The sequence below is a fragment of the Falco rusticolus genome, chromosome 9 (assembly GCF_015220075.1).
Source record: "Falco rusticolus isolate bFalRus1 chromosome 9, bFalRus1.pri, whole genome shotgun sequence".
NCBI lineage: Eukaryota > Metazoa > Chordata > Aves > Falconiformes > Falconidae > Falco > Falco rusticolus.
In genome coordinates this window covers 46,778,961-46,800,188 of record NC_051195.1, presented here as the reverse complement: position 1 = coordinate 46,800,188, position 21,228 = coordinate 46,778,961, and the positions used below count along the sequence as shown (strand labels likewise).

General features: G+C 55.8%; 1 protein-coding gene across 6 annotated transcripts in view; it reads right to left on the bottom strand.

The window, feature by feature from the left end:
* Positions 1 to 21,228, bottom strand: part of KCNT1 (potassium sodium-activated channel subfamily T member 1) — a 100,561-nt gene that overhangs the window by 15,516 nt on the left and 63,817 nt on the right. For 4 of the 6 annotated variants that reach the window (XM_037399658.1, XM_037399661.1, XM_037399662.1 and 1 more), the window contains exons 4-29: positions 20,542 to 20,641; positions 19,179 to 19,235; positions 18,783 to 18,831; positions 18,187 to 18,246; positions 17,260 to 17,334; positions 16,843 to 16,926; positions 16,239 to 16,333; positions 14,239 to 14,419; positions 13,979 to 14,143; positions 12,950 to 13,086; positions 12,646 to 12,709; positions 11,721 to 11,829; positions 10,446 to 10,554; positions 9,452 to 9,601; positions 9,043 to 9,281; positions 7,209 to 7,425; positions 6,229 to 6,334; positions 5,931 to 6,103; positions 5,637 to 5,708; positions 5,211 to 5,345; positions 4,835 to 4,946; positions 4,069 to 4,170; positions 3,865 to 3,948; positions 3,352 to 3,480; positions 2,968 to 2,988; positions 1,893 to 2,196 (exon numbers count right to left, since the gene is read on the bottom strand). In XM_037399658.1, coding sequence (XP_037255555.1) covers positions 1,893 to 2,196; positions 2,968 to 2,988; positions 3,352 to 3,480; positions 3,865 to 3,948; positions 4,069 to 4,170; positions 4,835 to 4,946; positions 5,211 to 5,345; positions 5,637 to 5,708; positions 5,931 to 6,103; positions 6,229 to 6,334; positions 7,209 to 7,425; positions 9,043 to 9,281; positions 9,452 to 9,601; positions 10,446 to 10,554; positions 11,721 to 11,829; positions 12,646 to 12,709; positions 12,950 to 13,086; positions 13,979 to 14,143; positions 14,239 to 14,419; positions 16,239 to 16,333; positions 16,843 to 16,926; positions 17,260 to 17,334; positions 18,187 to 18,246; positions 18,783 to 18,831; positions 19,179 to 19,235; positions 20,542 to 20,641 — 3,129 coding nt within the window. The remainder of the gene's footprint in view (positions 1 to 1,892; positions 2,197 to 2,967; positions 2,989 to 3,351; positions 3,481 to 3,864; positions 3,949 to 4,068; positions 4,171 to 4,834; positions 4,947 to 5,210; positions 5,346 to 5,636; positions 5,709 to 5,930; positions 6,104 to 6,228; positions 6,335 to 7,208; positions 7,426 to 9,042; positions 9,282 to 9,451; positions 9,602 to 10,445; positions 10,555 to 11,720; positions 11,830 to 12,645; positions 12,710 to 12,949; positions 13,087 to 13,978; positions 14,144 to 14,238; positions 14,420 to 16,238; positions 16,334 to 16,842; positions 16,927 to 17,259; positions 17,335 to 18,186; positions 18,247 to 18,782; positions 18,832 to 19,178; positions 19,236 to 20,541; positions 20,642 to 21,228) is intronic. The other 2 variants (XM_037399660.1, XM_037399659.1) reach the window with 2 other exon arrangements.

Genomic DNA, 21,228 nt, shown 5'->3' with positions numbered 1-21,228 from the left:
ATGAGCAAAAGAAAAAGGGGAGAAGGCAGAGCAACGTGTTCTTCCAAAACGCCATGGGTGTCCAGACACTGACGGTGACACACGGTGACAATGCACAGTCCCAGCACAGCCGGCCGCAGACGTGCCACAGGGGCCAGGGAGCTGCTGGTCCCCCCGCCGTGCCCAGCGCCCCGCTCCCAGCCAGGCATTGCCCTCCCACCCCGACCGGAGACGGGTCCTGCAGCGCCCACTGCCTCTTCGCTTGCCAGAGCTCCCCCGGTTTGCTCCAACCACAATTTGCCCGATCGACGAGGAGAAGGATGCAAACTCCAACGTTAACCCAGCCAATGGTGCCCCAGGCATCCCGGTGGGGCTGGCTGCAGGGTGACCCCTCGGGACCCTCAGCTGAGGCCACACAGGCAGGGAAGCTGCCTCTGCCTTGACCTCTGCCTGCATCTGCAGGGGATGCCGCGCCGCAGCCTGCCCTCAGCAGCACACGCCACGGCAGCTCCTGCCTCGGGCACACGGGCTGTTCCTCGGGTGCACCCTGTCTCCCAGCTCCCCGTATCCAGCAGCTGTGTAAAACACCTGATTGCCACCAGCCGTCCTCCGGCTTCTGCAGCAGAGCTGCAACAGAGCTGAAGAACCCCAGAAAAGCAGCAAAAACTTCTGGGATTAGGAAAAAAAGATGGGTGGGATACAGCACTGCAAGCCCTCACCTGGTGTGCCCTGTGCCCGCTCTATCCAGCTGCCAGCCGGCTGTCCTGCCTCCCTCCCCAATGCCACCACCAGCCTGTCTGCCCTCCACTCCACCCCCCCTGTTGCGCTGCATTTCTTTACATTTTCTTCTCCTCTTTCACGTGCCTGAAGGGCTGCGAGGGAGAAGTCAAGATGGGAGAGGAGGAATCCCCCTTCCCCACCTCCCAAAGTGTGCTCCCATCCCAGCTGGGGCACGGTGCCAGTCTGCGTGTGGGTGGACGGACGTTTTTCCAGGATGGAGCAAACAGGCAGCAGCACAGGATAACTTAAAAGAAAGGAAAAAAACCACACAACCACAAACCAAAAAAAACCCCAAACCAAACCAACCAAGAAAGCTGTGGGCTACAGACTTTGTCATAACCAAGGGGTGGGGAATCGTCCTGGGGGGGACACAGACACCAGCACTGATGGGCAGGTGAGAAGCTTCACAAGAAATGCGGCTGCACAGCGGCACCCCGAGCGCTGCGAGCGCCCTGGGACTGTGCGGGCTCATTGCAGCCAGACACCGGTTTCACACACAATGAAGCAAACCGCTCAGCCAGCACTGCTGCTACCGAAATGTTTTCCATGGAATAGTTTTATGAAGTCTATCACAAAAGGGGTCTGTGCCAGTTGGTGAGGCTTCACCTGTCCCTGCCACGCTCCGGGGGGCTCTGGGGCAGAAGGGTTTTGGTGACTTGGAGTCAGTGTGTCCTGAGCCACCGTTTCTGCAGGGCCACAAAGCCGGGGGCAAGCGGGGCCCAAGAGCTGCATGGTGGCACGGGGTCCCGCTGCAGGCAGGAGGGCGAGGGTCACCCTGCTGCGGCAAACTCCTGCCTGGCCCATCCCAGAGCCCTGCCATGGGGGTGGCTGCCTGCCCTCAGCAGTGGGGGTGGCAGGCGGTGGGGCTCTGCGCTGCGGGACCCCAGCCTTGGACGCGCTCGCCTGCAGAAGCACAAGCAAGCTGAGGAATGGCGCCGCTCGGAGCTGGCCCCGGCGGTGCCTGCAGGGTTAGGCTTGGCGTGGGGGAGGGTTGGTGTGGGTTAGGCTTGGCATGGCGTTAGGCTCGGCGCGGGGTTAGGCTCGGCACGGGGTTAGGCTTGGCGCGGGGTTACCTGAGGAGCCCACGAGTAGGATGCACCACCGCAGAAGAAGCGCAACCGAACGGCACTTACCATACCCGGTGGTGGGCAAGCCCAGGTGCTTCATACGGTTTTTAACGAGCTCGGAAAGCTCCTGCCTCTCGGAGCGCCGGTACAGGCTGAGGCGCTGCTGGCTGATCCACTCAGCCGTCTTGCTGGAGTGCTTGTTGCCCTTCCTGCTCAGCCGGCGCGCCCACTGCATGCTCTTGCGCCGCAGCAGCGGGTGCTCGGACTGGTCACTGGAGCAGGAGTTCCTATGGTGGCTGGTCTTGATGCCCCAGTGCTCCTTGACGTCCTTTGTGTCCTCGCAGTCCTCAACATTGATTGAGATCTGTGACTGGAAGCCCAGCAGGTCACGGGGGGGGGCAGGGGAGAGGCATAAAGACCCTGCCTGTCTCTGATGGGGGGGATCCCACCCATGGGATGGGATCCTTCCTCTGACCCCCACGCACCCTCCCAGCACATCATCTCTGGACTGCTACAACTACTTGATCGGCAGATTTGGGCTAAGCGCCGTCGAGTGGAGTCTAACGGGCACCCGACATCTCTCACACGATGATCTCTGGGCTGCCCAAGGCACAGCCGTGCCCTTGTCTCCCTCTCTTTCATCTTACAGCCGACATGCTGCCGCATCTCCGATACAGCAATCCCCACTGGTGAGCAGGAGTTCATTAATAAAACAGTTTAAAGCATCTCTAAGAAAGTGGCAGATTGCATTTAATTAAATATTGACTTTCGGCTCCTTGTAGCTGCTTCCTACAAAGCTGAAAACAGAAGGTATTTAAACTGGAGCCTGGCTCAGTCTCCTGCTCCTTATCCCAGTTAATTACACTTCATGGCGCCAAGGACTTTGTCTTTCCAGACTGCCAAGGCTCAGCCAGCATCGCCTTTCCACAGGGATAGGCAGCACCATGCTGGCAGCGGGGTGACAGCTGGCACAAGGCATACGGTGGCTCTCAGTGGCCCTTGGTGGCCCGAGGAGCCGCTGGCATAAGCCAGCCTAGTGCTTGCCCATGGGCAGCCCCCCAGGTGGGGGAGGACCAGGGGGCGGCACTGACAGCCAGGGTAATGCCGGAGCGCCCGGTGGCTGGATGTGAGCGGCACTCACCTGTGCTCTGATGTCATGGGGCTGCAGTGGGGGAAAAGGAAGGAAAAATAAAGTGTCAGCCCAGTGAACGGTCATCCCTGCTGCGCCACATCCCACCTGCACCCCGGGCACTCGGTGCCACGCGGCACTGCAGAGCTGTGCCGAGAACATCCCCCCGCCTGCCCGCAGCCAGGCTACTGCCCAGAGACCACCACCGATACAAGGCTGCTAACAAAGCAAAGGCAGAGCTTCCCCTCCCCTCGCTCCTCCCCACCACTGCTGCAGCCAGGCCCAAGGGGCTCCATGGCCCCAGCCAGCCTCATGGACCGCATCTCTGCCAGGTGGTGATGCTCGGCTGGGACCACCAGCAACCCCTCCTAGCACATGCTGCTGCCATGCCCCTACCTCAGAGGTTGCAAACATGTGTGACTCTGTCCTGTAAATCCCGATGGGAATCTCCGCACTGGAGGAGCAGAGCTTCTGGAAAAGGCGACCGTATGTCCGGATCCACAGGTCATCTTCAGTGATCTTCATCTGAGCAATACAGGACAAGCATCAACCGCCCTGCACCATGCAGAACTCACTAAGGAGCACCTCGGGCTGCTCCTGAGCTTCACCCCGGCTCATCCATGTCAGTCCCAAAGGTGAGACAGACTCCACAGAAAGACCAGGGGCAATTTCCAACCTCAGCCTTCAGAACAGGGGCTTTGGTCCTTGGCAGCTCTTGGGCTTTTGGGCTCTCAGCAGCGCTGAGGTTCCCTGCACACAATGGAGGGGAGCGATGTCCTGGCAATGCTGCCTCCCCCCTGACTCCCCAGAAGAGGGGAACCCTCCACCCTCATGCGGAGGGTGACAGATCCCACCAGATCCACAAAGACTTGCCCTGATGGTTTCAACCCAGAGGGACTCAGCACCTACCGCACAGAGGTAGCCGGAGCCCGGCGTGGTGTCGAGGCCCAGCAGCAACCGAGTGATGGTAATCATGTAGTCCTTCACGAATGACTGGGGGGAGACATTTGGGCAAGAAACCGGAGAAAAGGTTTGCTCAGTTATTCATTGGGAGATGCAAAGGGCTGGCCACAGCTGCAGGGGTGCGGTACCCAGAGCCCGCCAGGCTCTCACCTGATAGAGCAGCGTGTCCAACATGCTGATGCTGAAGACCCTGCCAGCCGCGAAGGGCAGCCGGAACATGAAGGCCAGGTTGGAGCCGTTCTCTCGCTCTTTCTGGAAGAGGAAGGGAAGACATGAGCACACGCAGGCAAACACTGTTGGCAGAGGGCTTGTTCACATGCCTCCAGGGCATTTAGCAAAGCCAAGCCACGCAGTCTGCCCCGCACTCAAGTTGCACAAAAGCTAGAAGACTCATGAAAATGGGAGGACACCAGCACAGCATTTCTGGTGGGTGTGCCGGGAGGGAACCAGGACAGCATCCTTACACTGGGTGGAAGGGTTTTTATTACTGCATTTAAATGTGTGAGACATGGTTGAGTTTTTTGACATGGGCTGGATGTGGCGCTTTCACATGCCCCAGCATCTGGTTCAGGGGTATTTTCTCCCTTGTCAGAAGATCTGTCTCAGCACAGTGACTCCTTACTGCAGCCACAGCATTAAACCTGATTACCTGATTCAGAGGGCCAGTGTACCCAGCACAGCAGTAGGCAAAGCAGCACAAACTCCAGCCACTGAATAAATAAATACACAGGAGGAGGTAGCTAATCCGAAGATGAACTACCCTCTTATTTGTTTGCTGCAGGTTATCTCAGGCAGATGCGCACTAGCTGTGGTAGCTGCAGCATGCAGAAGAGCACAGGACCTTGAGGAGCTCAAATGTAGTCCCTCTCAGCGCTGACTTCCCAGGCCCCGTGTGCAGAGGAAGACCTTCTCTTACCTTTTCTAGCTTGGAAAGGGCAAGAGAGTAACTGTCCTTTGCTCTGAATTGCATGAACCTCATGTTGGAGGGGTGGGTCAGCTCTGTGATAATGCTGAGGCTGGGGAAGAGCCTGAAATGGAAAGAGACCTGTTGACCTGCAGCTCACTTAAAAGTGAGAGCGCTCCCTGCATTTAAAGCTGAGGAAGACCAAAACCATCCCTGTGCTCGCCTGAGGTCAGAAATAGCTGATTAGATGCTGTTTCCTATAGCGAGCCCAGCCACAGCGATGTCTCACTGCCCGTAGCCACCACCCCAGCCACGGGCACCCTTCCCACTCTGGTCTCCAGCAGAGGTAAGTGGCCACGACGGAGCCAGAGCAGTGGTCACTCCTCACCTGAACATGGTCTGGACGTTGACAATCGTCTTTGCATCTGCCATGTAGTCCTCCTCGGCACTCATCGTGCTCTCCTTGTCCACAACCACCAGGTTGTCAGCATAGATGATGCCACACTGCAGCAAGCTGTCCAGGCTGGGCAGTTCCCAAAGAGAAGAGCGCAGGGTCAGCCCTTGGAAAGGACACAGGGAAGCAGCACGCTGCGACGCGCAGCGCTACAGCAAGCCCAAGCTGCTCCCAACCACCAGCTCTCCACCTGCTCCCATCTACCGGGGGGGGGTGACAACCCAAGAAGCCAAGGGTGGGATCAGCTCTTATAGTACCAACCCTGGGGCTTCTCCAGGGATGACCTAAAAGTCTGGACTGGGCTCAACGCAACACATTTAGGCAGCACCGTAAGTCACAGGCACACGTGCAAACACCTACTTGTCGATCGTGCCCTCCATGTAGTAAACCATAGGGAAACAACAGATGGCTTCCAGAAAGTGGTGCTCAGGCCTGGAGGAAGAGCAACAGAGAGCAAGGGGGTTCAGCAAGTCCATGGGGCAAAGATAGACAGACACAAAACTCACGCAGGACTCCCCAAGGGCCAACATCAGCTGAGGTACCCAACGGTGGCACTGCCATGCCCCCACACTCCCATCCCCACAGTATGAGATGCCCATAAAAACACAGGGAAGGGCTCGGGGCGATGGAAAACATCCGCGGAAAAGTACTTGCTTGTTGTCCAGCAGCAACACGATGGGGTTCAACTCCTTGCGGGACCGATAGTATGCACGAAGGGGGACAATGAAGTTATACAGCCCGTTCCCAGCTGTCTCTGCCGAAACGATAATCAGTTTGTTCTTAAACCCGTAGGCTTTGGCATCTTCAAAGCTGTTGTGCTTGCAGCCCTGTGTGGTGGAAGGCAAGGCAGGAACTCAGTGTGTGGCTCGCAGCTGCCCACCCACCACGCACAGAGTCGTCCCGTTCCGGGGAGGCTGCAGCCCCCGGCAGCCGCACGCAGCCCCCGTCATACCTTGTCCAGCCTCAGGCAGCAGAACGGGGCTTTCTCGGGTAAAAGGTGGCACAGAGTCGGGGAGCTCCCAATGTAGGGGGAGTTGGGTGGGTAGCCTTTGACATACCTGCAGCAGAGAGACAATCCAGCAGTGTGAGGACACGGGGAGAGCTTTCCACATGTGCAACACTCAGATGCTGGGAAAAACATTTAATAGAAGCAGCCCAAGCGCATCGCTGGCAAACGTTTTGCAAAACTCTCCTGCGGCAGCTGGAAAATTTCCAAAATAGACATATTTAGGAATCATTTTGGCTATGCAAAGGATCATGAGATTGTAAATATGCAACGTTCCCAGCATGGCTGGAGAAGGTACAGATAGGACTATTGAGTGCAGTAGAAAAGAGACAGGCCAGCAAGCTCCAGGAGAGGAGGGCAACGCTGAGCCATAGAAAAAGGCAAAAAACCTCACAGTCCATTTTTAGTGTTTGTTTTGGTGAAGAGCTATTTAAAAGACAAAACCCACCATTTTTATTGAGGGAATCAGAAGCAAAAATTTTCACTTAAAGTGTAGCTAAAAGCGGCCATGAATTAAAAGCCGATTTGTGAGAGTTTGCAGATACTCTGTAAACTCCTCACATTGCTGTGACAGCATCCAAACAGGTAACCAGTTGTATTTCTAATTTATGTGCAATGAACGGAGAACAGGATCCTCTTCACGTCAGTGAATGAAAGGAGGCAAGAGGACTGATGCACAGCCTGCCCATCCCCAGCAGTGTCTGCCTTGGTGCAACTTGCTGATACCTGGATGAAACATCTCCAGAGAAGCCCACAAGGCTTGCGGCCAAGCAGCGCTTCCCCGTGTTATGGATGCTTGTGTGCTCACACAAAAGCCGAGGGGGCTGAGCCGGAGCCTCCCTCGGGCACCACTCAACACCCATCACTCACAGCGGTCCCTGTCTCTCTGAAACAAGGGACAGCTCGACCGAAGGCGGGCGACTCACTCCACAACTGCTGACCCTTCCTCGTCTGACTGTGTCATCTCATCTTCCGACTGGTCGCTGAGCAGGTCGCAGGGCAGCAGGGACGAGGTGTCAGCCAGCTCAAGGACGGGCGCGATGCTGGGCCGGCGGTTGCCCGAGCCGTTCTCGGCCGGCAGAGCCAGCTTGCTGCTGTTAGCGGGGCGGCACTCTGTGTTTTGCAGGTCCATGGCTACTGTACCTGGACACGGCGGGGAAGGAAGCACAGCAAACATGCTATAAGGAGGTGGAGAGAGCTGCCTCAGCAAAGCATCGTGGCCTTGAGCCCTGCGCAGGGACGAGGTGGAGCACGCAGGGCCATGCACCGTGCCTGTTCAATACAGCCCAGAGGAAGCTAAACCATTTGTAGGCAGGGGGGGTGCAGGCAAAGCATCCACCAGTGACATCCACCTGGGCACTGCTGTGTGTGGAGCATCTCCCTGAGGTGACAACTCAGCTACTCCCATGGTGGGCACAGGCTGCTGGCCCCGGGGCCTGTCACCCTCTCTGTCCCCCAGCTGTGACCACCTCCACTGCACCAGCTGAACCGCTTGCCCACCTGCTGCTCTTGAACCTGCAAAACCTGGTTTTACCATGGTTTTTATTATTCTGATGTATCTCAGAGATGACAACCCTCCAGCCTAATCTACCTGCAGATCTTTGCAGGCTCTGGGAGATGCAAGCCAGGTTAGGAAGAAGCTGATGCTACTGTGTTTACCCCTCGCTGGGATGCTGCCATCCCCATGGACACTCCTTCAACCTGCTGGTCCTCAAGCCCGCAAGGAGAGGCAGGTGGGCAGCCCCCAGCACAGTGCATCACCCTCAACCACCTTCTGCATCCCCTTCAATCAGCTCCACATCTTTACATGGAGCAAGAGAGGCTTCTTCATCCTGTCCTCCAGCAGCTTCCAAAAGTCACACATATTTCAGGAATATTGACCTGGGCCACCAAGTCACCATCAGAAACCCCCACCGAGGCTCTCATCTGACTGTTGGCCAAACAGTGACTTTCAGATGCTTGGGAGCGCAGGGAGTTTTGCAGCGAGCAAAGCCCAAGTGCCAGGCTCGCTGGGCACCCCTGCCCTGCTTGCTCCCACACAGTTTCTCTCCCTCTCATTACTCTTCGCCAAAGGTCCCTCTGCAAACGAGTCGTGTAACGAGAACACTGACAAATGCTGTTCAGCAAAGCGCTTTGTGGCTTGGCAGGAATAATCTAAGCAAATTGCTGCTCATGAGTACAAACGCATAAATTATTTGCCTGAAATATAATCTGCTCGTGTAGCTCAGCCTCCCCAAACTTCGCTCTCCCCAGATACAAGCTGGAAGTAATGACTCATGGTATTTTGTATTTGCGAAAATGCGCCACTCGCCGCAGAGCCATCTATGCTCTCCATCGGGTTGTGAATCATAAACGTGATTTAGGATGCGGCCAACGACATTTATTCTTCCAGCCAGGGCTTGGGGGATTTACGCAAACACCCTTAATGATAATGGACATCACAAGCTCAAATAATGATACTTGAGCTTGTTGAGAGCACCCAGGGTGCAAGGAGCAGCGGGTATTTCACTGGTGAGACAACTGGGACAGGGGATGGAAAAGGATTTCCAGTGGCTTCAGCAAAATCCAGGTGGAGGGGCATGGCAAGGAGTTTGCAAAAAGCAAAATAAAACCAAACTTGGGGAAGGAAATGAAACCAGACCTGGGGAAGGAAATGAAACCAGACCCGGGGAAGGAGATGGAGCAGTGCATGCAGGCTGCTGCCCCGGCTCCTGGGGAGCCCCAGTGTCCCCCTGCCCTGCCAAGGCCCCGCCAACTCACCCATGCTGGCGATGATGCTGTGCACCGGCAGGCGGGATGGACCATCATAGGTGCCTCTCCGCGCAAAGCCCTTCTTCTTCTGCTTCTCCTCCTGCTTGAAAATGAAGGCAGAGTTCTCCTCCTTGGTGATGTTGATGTAGAAGCAGGTGTCGGATGCTGCCATGATGTGCCGCGGGCCAGGATTCAGCAGGATGCTCTTGTTCTCCTCCCTGCGGATGCCGATCAGGCAGACGCCGTACCTGTGCCGGGAGCACGATGTGGGCATTCACAGCTGGAGAAAAGCCCCTTCAGGGCTTTGTCCCTGCACAAAGGCCCTAGCACTGCCCTCCAGCCCCAGCCCTGATGCCCAAGGGACAAAACCTGGCAGGTATGTCCTGCCCACCCCTGCCCGTCGCCCCCCTGCCCTCACTTCTTGTGCGCGTGGAAGGCAGCGTAGGTGAAGCTCTTCCCCTCGTACTCCATGAAGAACTTGCTGTCGCCCATCCGGATGTGGTAGACCTCGTTGCCCGAGCAGCGCCCATACATCCGCTGCCACTGCTCCGGGGACTCCTGGCCTTCCCTGCAACAACAGCAGCAGCATGCCAGGATGGGACCCCCGGTGCTGGGATGGGATCCCCACCACGGTGCCAGGACAGGACACCCCGGTGCTGGCGCAGCCCCTGGCACAGCATCCAGCTCCCCAGGCACAGCCGCATGGCAGGAGTGCTAATAAGCGCTGAAGCTGCCATTTAGACCAACCAACAGTGGTGAGATTACAGCCACGCGCCTCCACAAGCTGTCGGCGTTTGCAGGCTGAGGACAAGCTTGTTTTAATTTCTAAGTGCCTTTTTATTTAATGAGGGCTCCCAGGGGGGCGCAGAGGCAGGGTTCAAAGCCTGTGTTGGCAAACAGCTCCGAGCATGGGACAAGAGTCATTTGGCAATGACATTTTGTAATTCTTTTGATGGCGCTTTACCCAAAATTCAGACATTTCTGCCTGGCTGAGGAGTGCAGGACCCACGGTGCCGCTTTCCCAGGCTGGCAGAGCTCCTTCCAGCTGTGCCATACATCAACCTGCCAAACAGCCTGCGGGGTCCACATCTGCACCAGCTGTGAACGCACCCTCCCGCCAGCAGGACCATGCCAGTATAAAGAAAACCTTTTTACTCCCAGTCTCTGCAAAGGTGGTGTTGGCCAGCCCACCCACACTGCTATGTTCCCCCTACAATACTGGCTTTTGCTCCCAATCCAGCTGGGGGTCCTAGGTCCCATCTGTGCTCCCCCAGCCCCCCCGGCCCAGCCCCCTCCCCTCTCCCCCTGAGCTCAGAGCCCCGGGTTCTGCTGTCCCTCCACGCTTGGGCTGCAGGGCAAGGGCAGGCAGGGACAGGCAGGGACAGGCAGGGCAGCATGCAGGCAGCACTCACTGGCCACGGGATGTGTGCACCAGCAGTGTGATGAGGGTGGAGGTGGCAGGGCAGACGCAGTTCAGTGCCAGCATGGCGTACTTGCACTCCTCTTCGCAGACGACGTGATCTGAAAGGCAGAGGGGACCGTCATGGCAGGGAGGTAGATGGATGGAGTCCTCAGCCAGCAATGCCTGGGTATGCAGTAATATTGGGGTGGTGTTTGGGGCTGGGGGCTTCTTCTTCCTGCCGGTCCAGGAGGGCTTTCAGCCAGATCAACAAACAGCCCGTGGGGAACACCACGAATGGGGTTAAAACAGGGATGCAGGATGGAAACCAGCCAGGTGGACACCAATCCACCATCGCTGTGTCCATGGGGACACACATCCAAGCACGTGTGGGACAGGTGAGCCCACACACAGTCCGGCCCAGGGCAGCCTGGAGCCAGCTCTGCCCTGGCCCCAGGCATGTTGCTGCGGGTTTTAGTGTACCTCATGATAAAGGGGCTGACGGCCCTAAAATATCTCCTGGCAATGAGGAGTCTGTCCTGGTTTCAGCTGGGATAAAGTTATTTTCTTCCTAGTAGCTGGTACGGTGCTGTGTTTTGGATTCAGGATGAGAATAACCTTGGTAATACACTGACGTTTTACTTGCTGAGCAGTGTTTACACTAAAGACTATTCAGCTTCTCACCCCACCCCACCAGCGTGCAGGCTGGGAGCACAAGAAGCTGAGAGGGGACACAGCTGGAACAGCTGACCCAAACTGGCCAAAGGGATATTCCAGACCATGTGACATCATGCCCAGTATGTAAACTGGGGGGAAGCTGGCCAGGAGCCGCTGCTCGGGGGCTTGCTGGGCATCAGTTGGTGGCTGGTGAGCAATTGCATTGTGCATCACTTGTTTTGTATATTCTAATCCAGTAGTAGTAACAGTAATAGTAGTAGTAGTAGTAATAATAATAATAATAAATAATAATAATAAATTAAATAATAATGATGATGATAATGGTAATAATAATAATAGTTCTCCCTTCTGTTTCTGTCCTATCAAACTGTCTTTATCTCAATCCACAGATTTTACTTTTTTTCCCCCCAGTTCTCTCCCCCATCCCACTGAGGTGGGGGGAGTGAGTGGCTGTGTGGTGTTTAGCTACCTGTCAGGTTAAACCACAGTTTAACAAGTCTCAACACCAGGTCACGGACTCCTCTGAGATGGAAATACTGCTGGAAACATCTGTGATGGCAGGAAGGACAGTCCGGACCAGCCAGGCTGCTGTGCAGCCCCTCTGACTCACCAGCAAACTTGACGTGAAACTTGTTTTCAGGCTTTAAGATCTGAACGTAAAGAGGACAGTTTGGAGCAAAATCTTTCACAGCCCAGGCTCTCAGGATGGTCTGGTGGTCCTAGGCAAGGAGAAGAGCAAGAGCTACTTGTCTGACAGCTTATTTTCCCCAATGCTTTGATACCTGGGATGAACTGCAAAGCACCTGGCCACCGCGGAGATGTACGGCAAGAGCTCCTCCAACGCTCACTGCTAACGGGGGAGAACAGCCCTCTCCTGCTCCCCCAAACCCAGCACCCCTGGGAAATTGGGACAGCAGAAGGAGGATGAGTCCACAGGGGCTCAACTGGCGTGTGCTGCTGCGTGTGCCCATGCCGTCCCTGTGCCATTCCCATGTTTCTCATGGGGACCCTTCGGCAGCTTCATTACAAGCAGAAGTGCCCAGTGCCAAAGCAGGGAAAGGCCAGGCAGCGCCTTGGCAGCAGGGAGGGAGCACAGCACCCCTTGCTCGGCACATTGGCACCTGCAGAAAAGCCCCTCCGACAGGGCTGTGCCGGCTGAGGACAGCACAGGCAGGCAGGAGCCACTGCCACAGCATGGGAAGCATCCCTGGCACCAGCCAGCAGCCGGAGCTGTCACCGGGTCTGCCACCACCTCCCTCTCCCTGGGCTCCAAACCCAACATCTTCCCAGCAAAGTCCCTGCCTGGGCTGGAATAAGGTTGCATAAGGAGAGGAGGTTTTGGGGTGGACTGCCAAAAGGATTGCGGGGTACTCAGCCCCCGTGGGTGCCCAGGGGACAGAGCTCAGTGCTCAGCCCCATGCTCTCTCCTGAGCTGCCTCCTGTGCCGGGCAGAGGCAAGAGACAGTGGTCACCCCAGTCCCTTCTTGCTGAGAAATGAATAATCTCTGACTGTGCCATCCCTGTGTCTGGCTTACCGCCGCGGTGCGATCCACCTCATTTCGGCTGCTGAGAATGAAGCAGGCTTCGCCATTGTCCATCCTGCAAACAGAGCGCAGTGACACCGTGAATCGCATGGGCCGGCAAAGCTGGGCATCTGCCTGTACCAGCCAGCCCCCTCCCAGCCCCCAGTGAAGGCATGCCGGGATGCCCATCATCATGCATCTGGGCTGGCATCACTGGGGACCCTCCCCTGCGGCTCCAAGGACTGCGGGCAGCTCAGCAGTGTGGCAGGACCAGCCTCGCCGTGTCTGTGCAGCATGTCCACATCCCTCTGCTCACTTGGCTCTCATGAGGTCCTGGTCCTTCAGTGCAGAGCCCTGGAGGTAGATCACTCGCTGCGACCACAGAGGGATCTGCAGAACCCTCCGCACCTGGATATCCATCTCTGTTGGGCAAAGTATCACCACGTAGTAATCCTGGAAAAGAGAGGCTCGCATGGGTCGGCAGGCTGGTGGTCCTGCACACGCCTGCCGCAGTGAGCCGAACCACAGGGGTGCGCTGCCTAGGCAAACAGCTCCTCTGGGGCTTCTGATTTTTGCTGGTGGTGTGTGAGACCCCTGCCCGCGCTCCAGGGTCCTGCAAGGGTCTTGGGAAACACATCAGCATCTTCTTCACGCCATTCTGCATAACAAAGCCAATGCAGGCACATCTGACTACAGAACTAGGGAAGATCTGCACACCCACAGCAAAGCAGAACCTCTTGCAATTACTGCAATGAGCAGGATTTTAAAGCTTGAACGTATGGAGTCAAGGCTGGGCGATGGCAACGAAGCATATGTGAGCGTTGGAATGAAATGCAGATCTGAAACACGTCTGTGCTGCTCTCATCCTGGGGAGCAGCAAAGGCACTTGCAAGTCATTTGCAAGAATATCAGTTATTATGTAGGGATACTCCAGTAAGAGCTGGGTATTCCCACCGAGGTTTAGCAACCACATGTTCTGTATCTGTCTGAGATTCCTCATTCAGCAAAGACATCATTACAATTAGAAAAGTCCCTCTGGTCCTTTTCCATGTGCTTTACACAGTGCTGTAACAGGCCTGGCCAGAAAATGGGATGGATCAGAGAGAGCCCCGCTACTGAGATGGTAAAGTGAGGTGGCCCTAGGGTACCACTTGCTACCTCTCCTTGGCCAGTGCAGCACGTGATTCCTGGTGCTGGGCTGGATGGTTTTTACCTTATTCTTTGCCACATCCACTGCAGCAGGACACTCACCACCAGCAGCCACTCAGCCATACCCAGCAAGGCTGTGAGCCCAGCAAGGGCAAGCGTTGATCGAGCACAGGGTGGCAACATGCCTGGTCCTCACCTGCAAGCGCGGGTGGGCGTAAAATTCGTTGAGGAAGTCCATGAGGAGATCAATCTTGAGGGAGCTGACGCAAAGGACAACGTGTTTCTCTGTCTGGGCACGGTGACGGCTGTAATTGCCTCCCGACTTCTGCCGCTCCATCCACAGGTAGACAAGCTCCTCAAACTGCAAACGAAGGCAGAGAGCTGATGTCCCCATCGGCAGGGCTGCCCCCGTGCAGGTTCTGCATCCCTCTCCATCCTCTGCTGCGCAGGTCTAACCTGGAGCGGCAGCACCACCAGGGCAACACAAATCATGATCACAACGAGGAGCTGGGAAGGCCAGATCTTTGGTGTCACATCTCCATAGCCCACGGTGGAAAAGGTGACGATGCAGAAATAGAAGGACTTGAAGAGGGAGAGTTTCTCACCTGCTCTTTCTAAATGCTGGATGCCGCAGGTCCTGAAGGGAGAAAACACACATTACAGTGAGCGCTTCCCTGCTGCGGAGACAGGCAGTGCCTGTAGCACCTGCTTGAAGTCAGTGGGGAACCCTAGAAGGTGACTTACACCCATGTCCATGGAGGAAATTTGTCTGTAACATGCTATCAGCATCAGCAACGGATTTAAGTCACTGACAGAAATGATTCAGCTAACGGCAATTACAGATTGTTATTTGTAATTTGTAATTTGATGTGGCTGCTCACCAAAGCAACATGGGCAAGCCCAGGTCCCAGGTGATGGGTCACAGGTAAGATTATGCCATGGACAGCATGTTGAACATCACCCAGAGGCTGCCCTTGCATTGCAAAAAACCAAAATGTGGAAACAAGCAGCTGCCCCAGTAAGGCTCTGAGGGGATTCCAGCACATGGGAAGGGCGCTCAGTCCCCAGGGGGATGTGCTCCAGCAGGCAGGAGGCAGGTCCCATCACCTGCTTGTGACCCTGTGCTGCTGCCCTTGCAAAGCCGTGTCGCAGAGCCACCTTGCTCCCCGTGGATAGGCAGGTGACAGAACTCCACAACCTGCATTTTCAAAGTCATCCTGCTCAGCACAAGTGTAACCTAAGCCATCCCAGACCCGAACTGTAGCCCTGCCACATTCACATCCACGGCCCCAGCAGGCAGGAGGTGCCTTGGGCAGGGAGCACTGACGAGCTCCAGAATGGCATTAGTCATTCACACCAGAGGATCATCTTTATTGCCAAGATTCATGAATGTAAAAACCTTCATTTCCTGCCCATTCAGCAACTTCATGGTGTTATACGCTTCAAGTCCAGACCAAGGGAGCCAGAGGAAGATTGAAGAAGCCTAATTCAAAGCCAAGTACCCAGTGATGAGAATGGGCTCCTCTATAAAGAGATGCCCTTGGTGGTGGTGATGCACAGGGTAAAGGGCCCAGTTCATTAGCAGGAGCTCCAGCAGCCTATTACCCAAATGAGCTCAGCAGCCACGCCAACTTGGTGGGGAGGAAGAGCGTGGTCAGAGCCAGCGAGTGCAATGGGTCCTGGTGAATGGACCATCACACCCCTCCGAGTCCACGTCCCTGAGTGCGATGGGTCCTGGTGAATGGGCCATCACACCCCTCCAAGCCCATGTCCCTGCCCTTGACCCTGCAGCACTCACAGCCCTGCTCTGAGACTGGTGTGTCCACACCACCCACCTCCCTCCGACAACGCCCTCAGCCTCACACACGCCTGTTAAAAAGTTTCTGTTAAAACCATATAATTAGGGAGGATAATTAGTTTCTAAAATAGGAATTGATCTTCCCAGTGTTCAGCGCACTGGGGAATGAAGCAAGACAGGGAGGAGCCTGGCGCCGGGGCTGCTGGTTCAGGGGGTCTTCCCGTAGCTCCAGCAGACGTAGCTGTGCCCAAGCCAAAGCCCACGGACAGGAGTGGAAACCCGGGGCACACTCCTCACCATGGCTCCCTGAGTTCCAAAGCTCAGCCTGAGGATCAGGGACTTGTCCCATTAGTGAAGGAGGGATGCCAGAGACTTGGGAATTCAATCCAATCAGCAGCCCTGAATAGTTACGCTTTCCTCAGTGTGTACAAACCTCTCAGGCTGAAAAATCAGGCTAGAAGACACTGCCTAAAAGCAGAACCTCCCCTGGCTTCCCCAATTGACACATTATGTCCTGGAAATGCCATCCCACCACAGCTGGGAAGGTCTCCCTTCATTGCCCTGCAAGAGCCCAGCTCCGCCAGCCACCCCGGGAACATGCAAAGCTGGTTTCCCTGGCTGAGGAAGGTGGTTTAGCAAAATGAAGAGCAACACTCACCCCGTGAAAACGAGACACAGGAGGGTGCAGATCAAAATGAGCACCTGGTTAAACATTGCAGACTGGGTCCTTTGTATGGCACGGTGCAGGTCATTCTGGGGAGAGAGGAGAGGGCTCTCACCAGCTCAGAGAGGCTGAGGATAAAATACTCCTCCAAACACCAGCTTCTGTCTTGCTGCCTCCAGCAATGCCCCCCAGATGAAGGTCAGGCCAGAATTCGGCCCTTGGAAAGGGATGTGCATTCTGTGAGCAGGTCTGGGCTCTGCTGCCGGTAGAGACAGCTCGAGTGGCCACGTGGGAACGGCTGGAACACCTCGTCCTGCTGTGATAGCATATCCTGCAGGCAGCCAGAGGCTGTCCCTGTTGGCACGCAGCCAACAGAGTCAATGTGGCTCAGACACCAAAGGGCTCCTGCTCCACAGCAGGTCACAGCCCAGCATCACCAGCTGGCAAAGCCTCACCACGCACCAACCCCAGCATGGACACACACACCAAGCACCAAAACCTGCCCAGAAGCTGGTGGCAGGTGAGGGATCCCCCGGCCACGCCGCCCTCAGCATCCCCAGGGTGAGGTGAAAGGGTTGGGATGTGTCCAGTCACTCACGATCATGTTCTCCAGGGCGTATTTGGCAAGCCAGCAGTTCAGAAACACAGGAATGAACAAATTCCGCAAAGGAGGCCAGAAGATCTGTGAAAGCAAGACTTACTCACAGAAAAACCCATGCTCTTTATCAAAAAAAGCCATAAACAGCCAATTTGAGCCCTGTCGGGAAGGACCAATCTCCAAACTAAGCACCGGCCTCTGCAGAGGCTGCCACCGAAAGCAGCAGCTGGAAATGGAGGATGGTTTTATGGGGTAATGCTCCAGAGAAAGTCGTTATGTTGAAAAATACCAAAGCAAAAATTCCCTGCCAGCTTTAAATACTACTTGGCCAGACATCCATTTTCTTTACTTCACCACCAAAACTACAGTCCTTATTAAACTTAAAGCCGCTTTAAAATGTAACCGGGAAACACTCACTGTGATAATAAATGGCACCGTGTTGATCATCTCAAGGATAAATGAAATGCGAAAAATCTGTTCCCAGATGTTCCCCTGAGGAATTAAAAACAAATAATAATTAAATAAGCTTAAAAATCTGCCAAGGGACAATTAAAAAGCTCCCACTCTGCCACAGACCCTGCTAGATGGGGGAAATATGCCAGAGGAGCCAGAAAGATGCTCCGGTTTGCCTGTGGGAGAGAGATGCAGTGCTGGTGACAAGCACGCTGGAATCAGCAAAACCTTCCAGAATGTCCTTTCCACAGCCACGATGTCCCTCTGTCCGTCACTGCTGCTGCCCAAAGCTGGGGGGCAGCTACGCTTCAAGCAAGGATGGAGAATGAGAGGGACTGATACAGGTCACTGGCAACCAAACCAGGCGGGAGACACAGTCTCTTCTGCCAACTGTCCCAGGGACCCCAAGAAGATGCCATTTGTTAAGGTCACTTTTCTTGGCCATTCTAAAGGGCTTTGGTCCAAAGGAGTCAGCTTATGCTTCTCCCTGTCTGGCTTGGAGCAGTGCCTGCTCCCTCCAGAGGTACCAGACCTCAGCACAAGCAGGGGCCATGCTGCCCAGCTCAGCTCCAGCTCCTCAACCTTAGGAAACTCGCCGTGCATCAACCTGCCCCCCCATGAAAACAGTGAGCCTTTGCAAAACAGGTCTGAATGTAAAGGCAAGTGCAAAAAGCAGCGACGCCCCAGCTCTGCTCTGCGCAACGCTCTGCCCACAGCCTGAGCGGGAATGAGAAAGGAAAACAGCCACAGCCAGTTGAGACATCACCGAGACAAATGCCCTCTCGGGATGCTTCAGGCTCAAGACAGAGGAAAGAAGGAGAAATGAATTCATGCCAGGGGGCCAGAGCCAGCCAGCGCATCACTGTCCACCACCCGCCCCACGGCACTTACCTTGTAGCTGAGATAGATGAGCAGCATGGTCTCCAGAAAGCTGATTAAAGCTATGCTGACCTGCAGAGACAGACAGGCGAAGGCTGCTGAGGGCTCGTTCGATGCATCGTCGGTCGATCAGAGCTCTGCTGAGCCCTCCCTGCCCTGTGCAACGAGGAGCCCGTGGGTATCGCGGACGAGTGCCTGTTCCCTTGCTGTCCCTGCACCCGTTGGGTCAGACGTGCCAGCATCTGCAGCAACAGGCGTGCAGGCAGCCCCAGCGGGAGCCGGCGGGCGCTCAGCCCTCCTGCAAGCGATCCCCCGGATGGCTGCCTGGCCTGAAACCAGCCCGATACTGATCAAGCTGCATCCAGGCTGGGGAGAGCTGAGCCAGCCTCATGATTTTATCCCCCTACAGCTTTTCCTCCTCTATCAGTCCCCAGGATTTTCACCCAGGGCCAGGCTGTTGCTCCTGGAGAAGCCCCAGCTCATTTCTTGCTCATCCAAGAGAGCCCGTCGCCCCTCGCTGTTGGGGGCAGAGGATGCACAGAGACCCGCTGGTGGCAAAGATCAAACCCCAGCTCCTGCACAACCGTGCCCGAGGTCTAGGCACTCACCTGCACAGCCCACAGTGGCATTTTTCTATCCACCCAGAAGATGTGTGACCTGCAAAGAAAATTCAAAACGGATCTAACCTGTAGCCCAGCTATCAGTGCCTTTACCCCGCACCGACAGAAACCTGAGGCCATCAGTGATGCAGGATCCAGCTCAGGACTGGTGCTGGTGTTCCTTGCTGCACAGTTTGTTCAAGCAGCCTCTGCACCGGGCATAAGCCATTCCCAAGGGCGCAGCCATAGGCACATGTCAATTGATTTGATCCTGGGATGCAGCTCTGCATCCCTCAAGCAGCCCCCCGACCAAGAAATGGCCATGGGCAGCTGCCAGCACTAGCCACATCCATCACTGCATTCCCACATCCTGGCAGAGCCGGGATGGAGCAACTCTTGACTCACCAGTTGATATTTGTGGACTGGTTGAACGCTGTGTAATTCTGCTTTTCGCATTCCCAGCTGGGAAAAGAGAAAGACAAAGCAGGGGAAAGCAGTCAGCGAGGGGGAGGAAGGAAAAGGGGTGCTGGCATCGACCCCCCACGCTCATGGGGTGCCCCCACCACCATGTCCTGATGCTGGGGGAGGCCCTTGGACAACGCTCCCATGGATCCAAATGCACACTGGTCCCTACAGTCGCGGCTTCCCACAAGAACCATCTCACCCAGGCAGTTTTGAACATTTTATTACTGGAGAATGAGACCTGTCAGGTACTTCAGTCTGTAGGAGAATGCTACGAAATGCTGACAGGCGTGGGCACGGGGCTCCAACACAGGGCTGCAGCTGGGAACTACCAGGTGACAACCAGCAAAAGCTGCTGAGCTTTGGCTCCTGGGACAAGGCTGGCTGCCAGGCAGGAGCACCGGAGCCAAGCTCTGCCCCTGCCCTGCTGCCAGGGATGCGCTCCCACTGGCCAGCCTTTATTGTGCCGCACACCCTCAGGAAATTGGACTTCCCTGAACCGCAGCTGTGCTAAGCATTTCAAGGATGTGCATCTGTCTCACACCTAATGCTCACGGTTTTTAAACCGCTTTTGGAGGATGCAGAAGCACTTGGTAGTCTGCAGCCTTTACAAAGAGGAAATCAAATGGCTAATTCTTCTAGCTTTTGAAAAAAAACACCAGGCTGTATGTGAACTAAACAAAACAAGGACATATTAAAAATAGGTTTATACTGAAACCCAGAGCAAAGCTGATGTATGTAATCATCTGTCACCTTGGGGATCTAAATGGCACAACATATTTCCTTCCCAAACACTTCAATGGGATTTAGCATAAGTGTCTTCAAGTGTTCAGAAAATACTTGCACGGCGATGCACTGAGGGCAGGAGCTCTTGCCTGTGTCTGAAGGCCACGTTGCACCCCTGACTGCTACAGCCAGACACCATTTGGAAATGAACACGATGCTGATGCAAAGATCTGCAGCATCCAACCCCCCTTGCTTTCTAACCTTGCTGAAATGGGAAGCTAGGTGCGGCTGGGGAAGGAGAGGAGTCTGATATAATAAAACTCAATGACATTGAATTTTTTCACCAGCTTTTCCCTGCGTGCCATGCAGGGCCAGCAGACACCCACACCCCCATCCATGAGATCTGAGCAGGGAGCAAAGCCCACCAGACCAGCAAGTTTTGCTAAACTACCAATTCAAACCACCGGAGCAAGAAAAACTATCCACCATCCTCACACCTGCCATGAGTGGCTGCAATCGCATCCGTGCTCACCACTGTGCAGGGTGGGCTGGGGACCCCGGCAGTATCCGCAGCACTCACCAGCCTATGCCCTCCTCCGGGTTGTCAAGCAGGACGCGGACGATGTACAGCAGGCATGTGAGCAGCTTCAGCGAGAAGTTGAAGAGCCGGATCCTCAGGCCTGTGGCAGAGGGGAGCACGGCGTGGGCCAGGCAGCATGCCCCGGGCACCCCATGAACACCGGGTACCCCATGAACACCGGGTACCCCATGCACACTGGGCACCCTGTGTGCCCCAGGCACCCCACACAACCGGCGCACCCCACGTGCACCAGGCACCCAATGCATCCTGTGCACCCCATGCGCCCTGGGCACCCCACACACCCTGCACACCCCATGCATCCTGCGCACCCAATGTGCACCAGGCACCCCATGCATACTGTGCACCCAACACATCCTGTGCACCCTGTGCACCCCACGCATCCTGTGAACCCCACATGTGCACCAGGCACCCCATGCATCCTGTGCACCCCACGCATCCTGCGCACCCCGTGAACCCCACGTGCACCAGGCACCCCACGCACCCTGGGCACCCCACGCACCCTGGGCACCCCGTGAACCCCACGCATCCTGCAAACCCCATGTGCACCAGGCACCCCACGCATCCTGCGCACCCCATGCACCCTGGGCACCCTACTCATCTTGCACACCCCATGCACCCTGGGCACCCCACTCATCCTGCACACCCTGGGCACCCTGCAGCACAGCC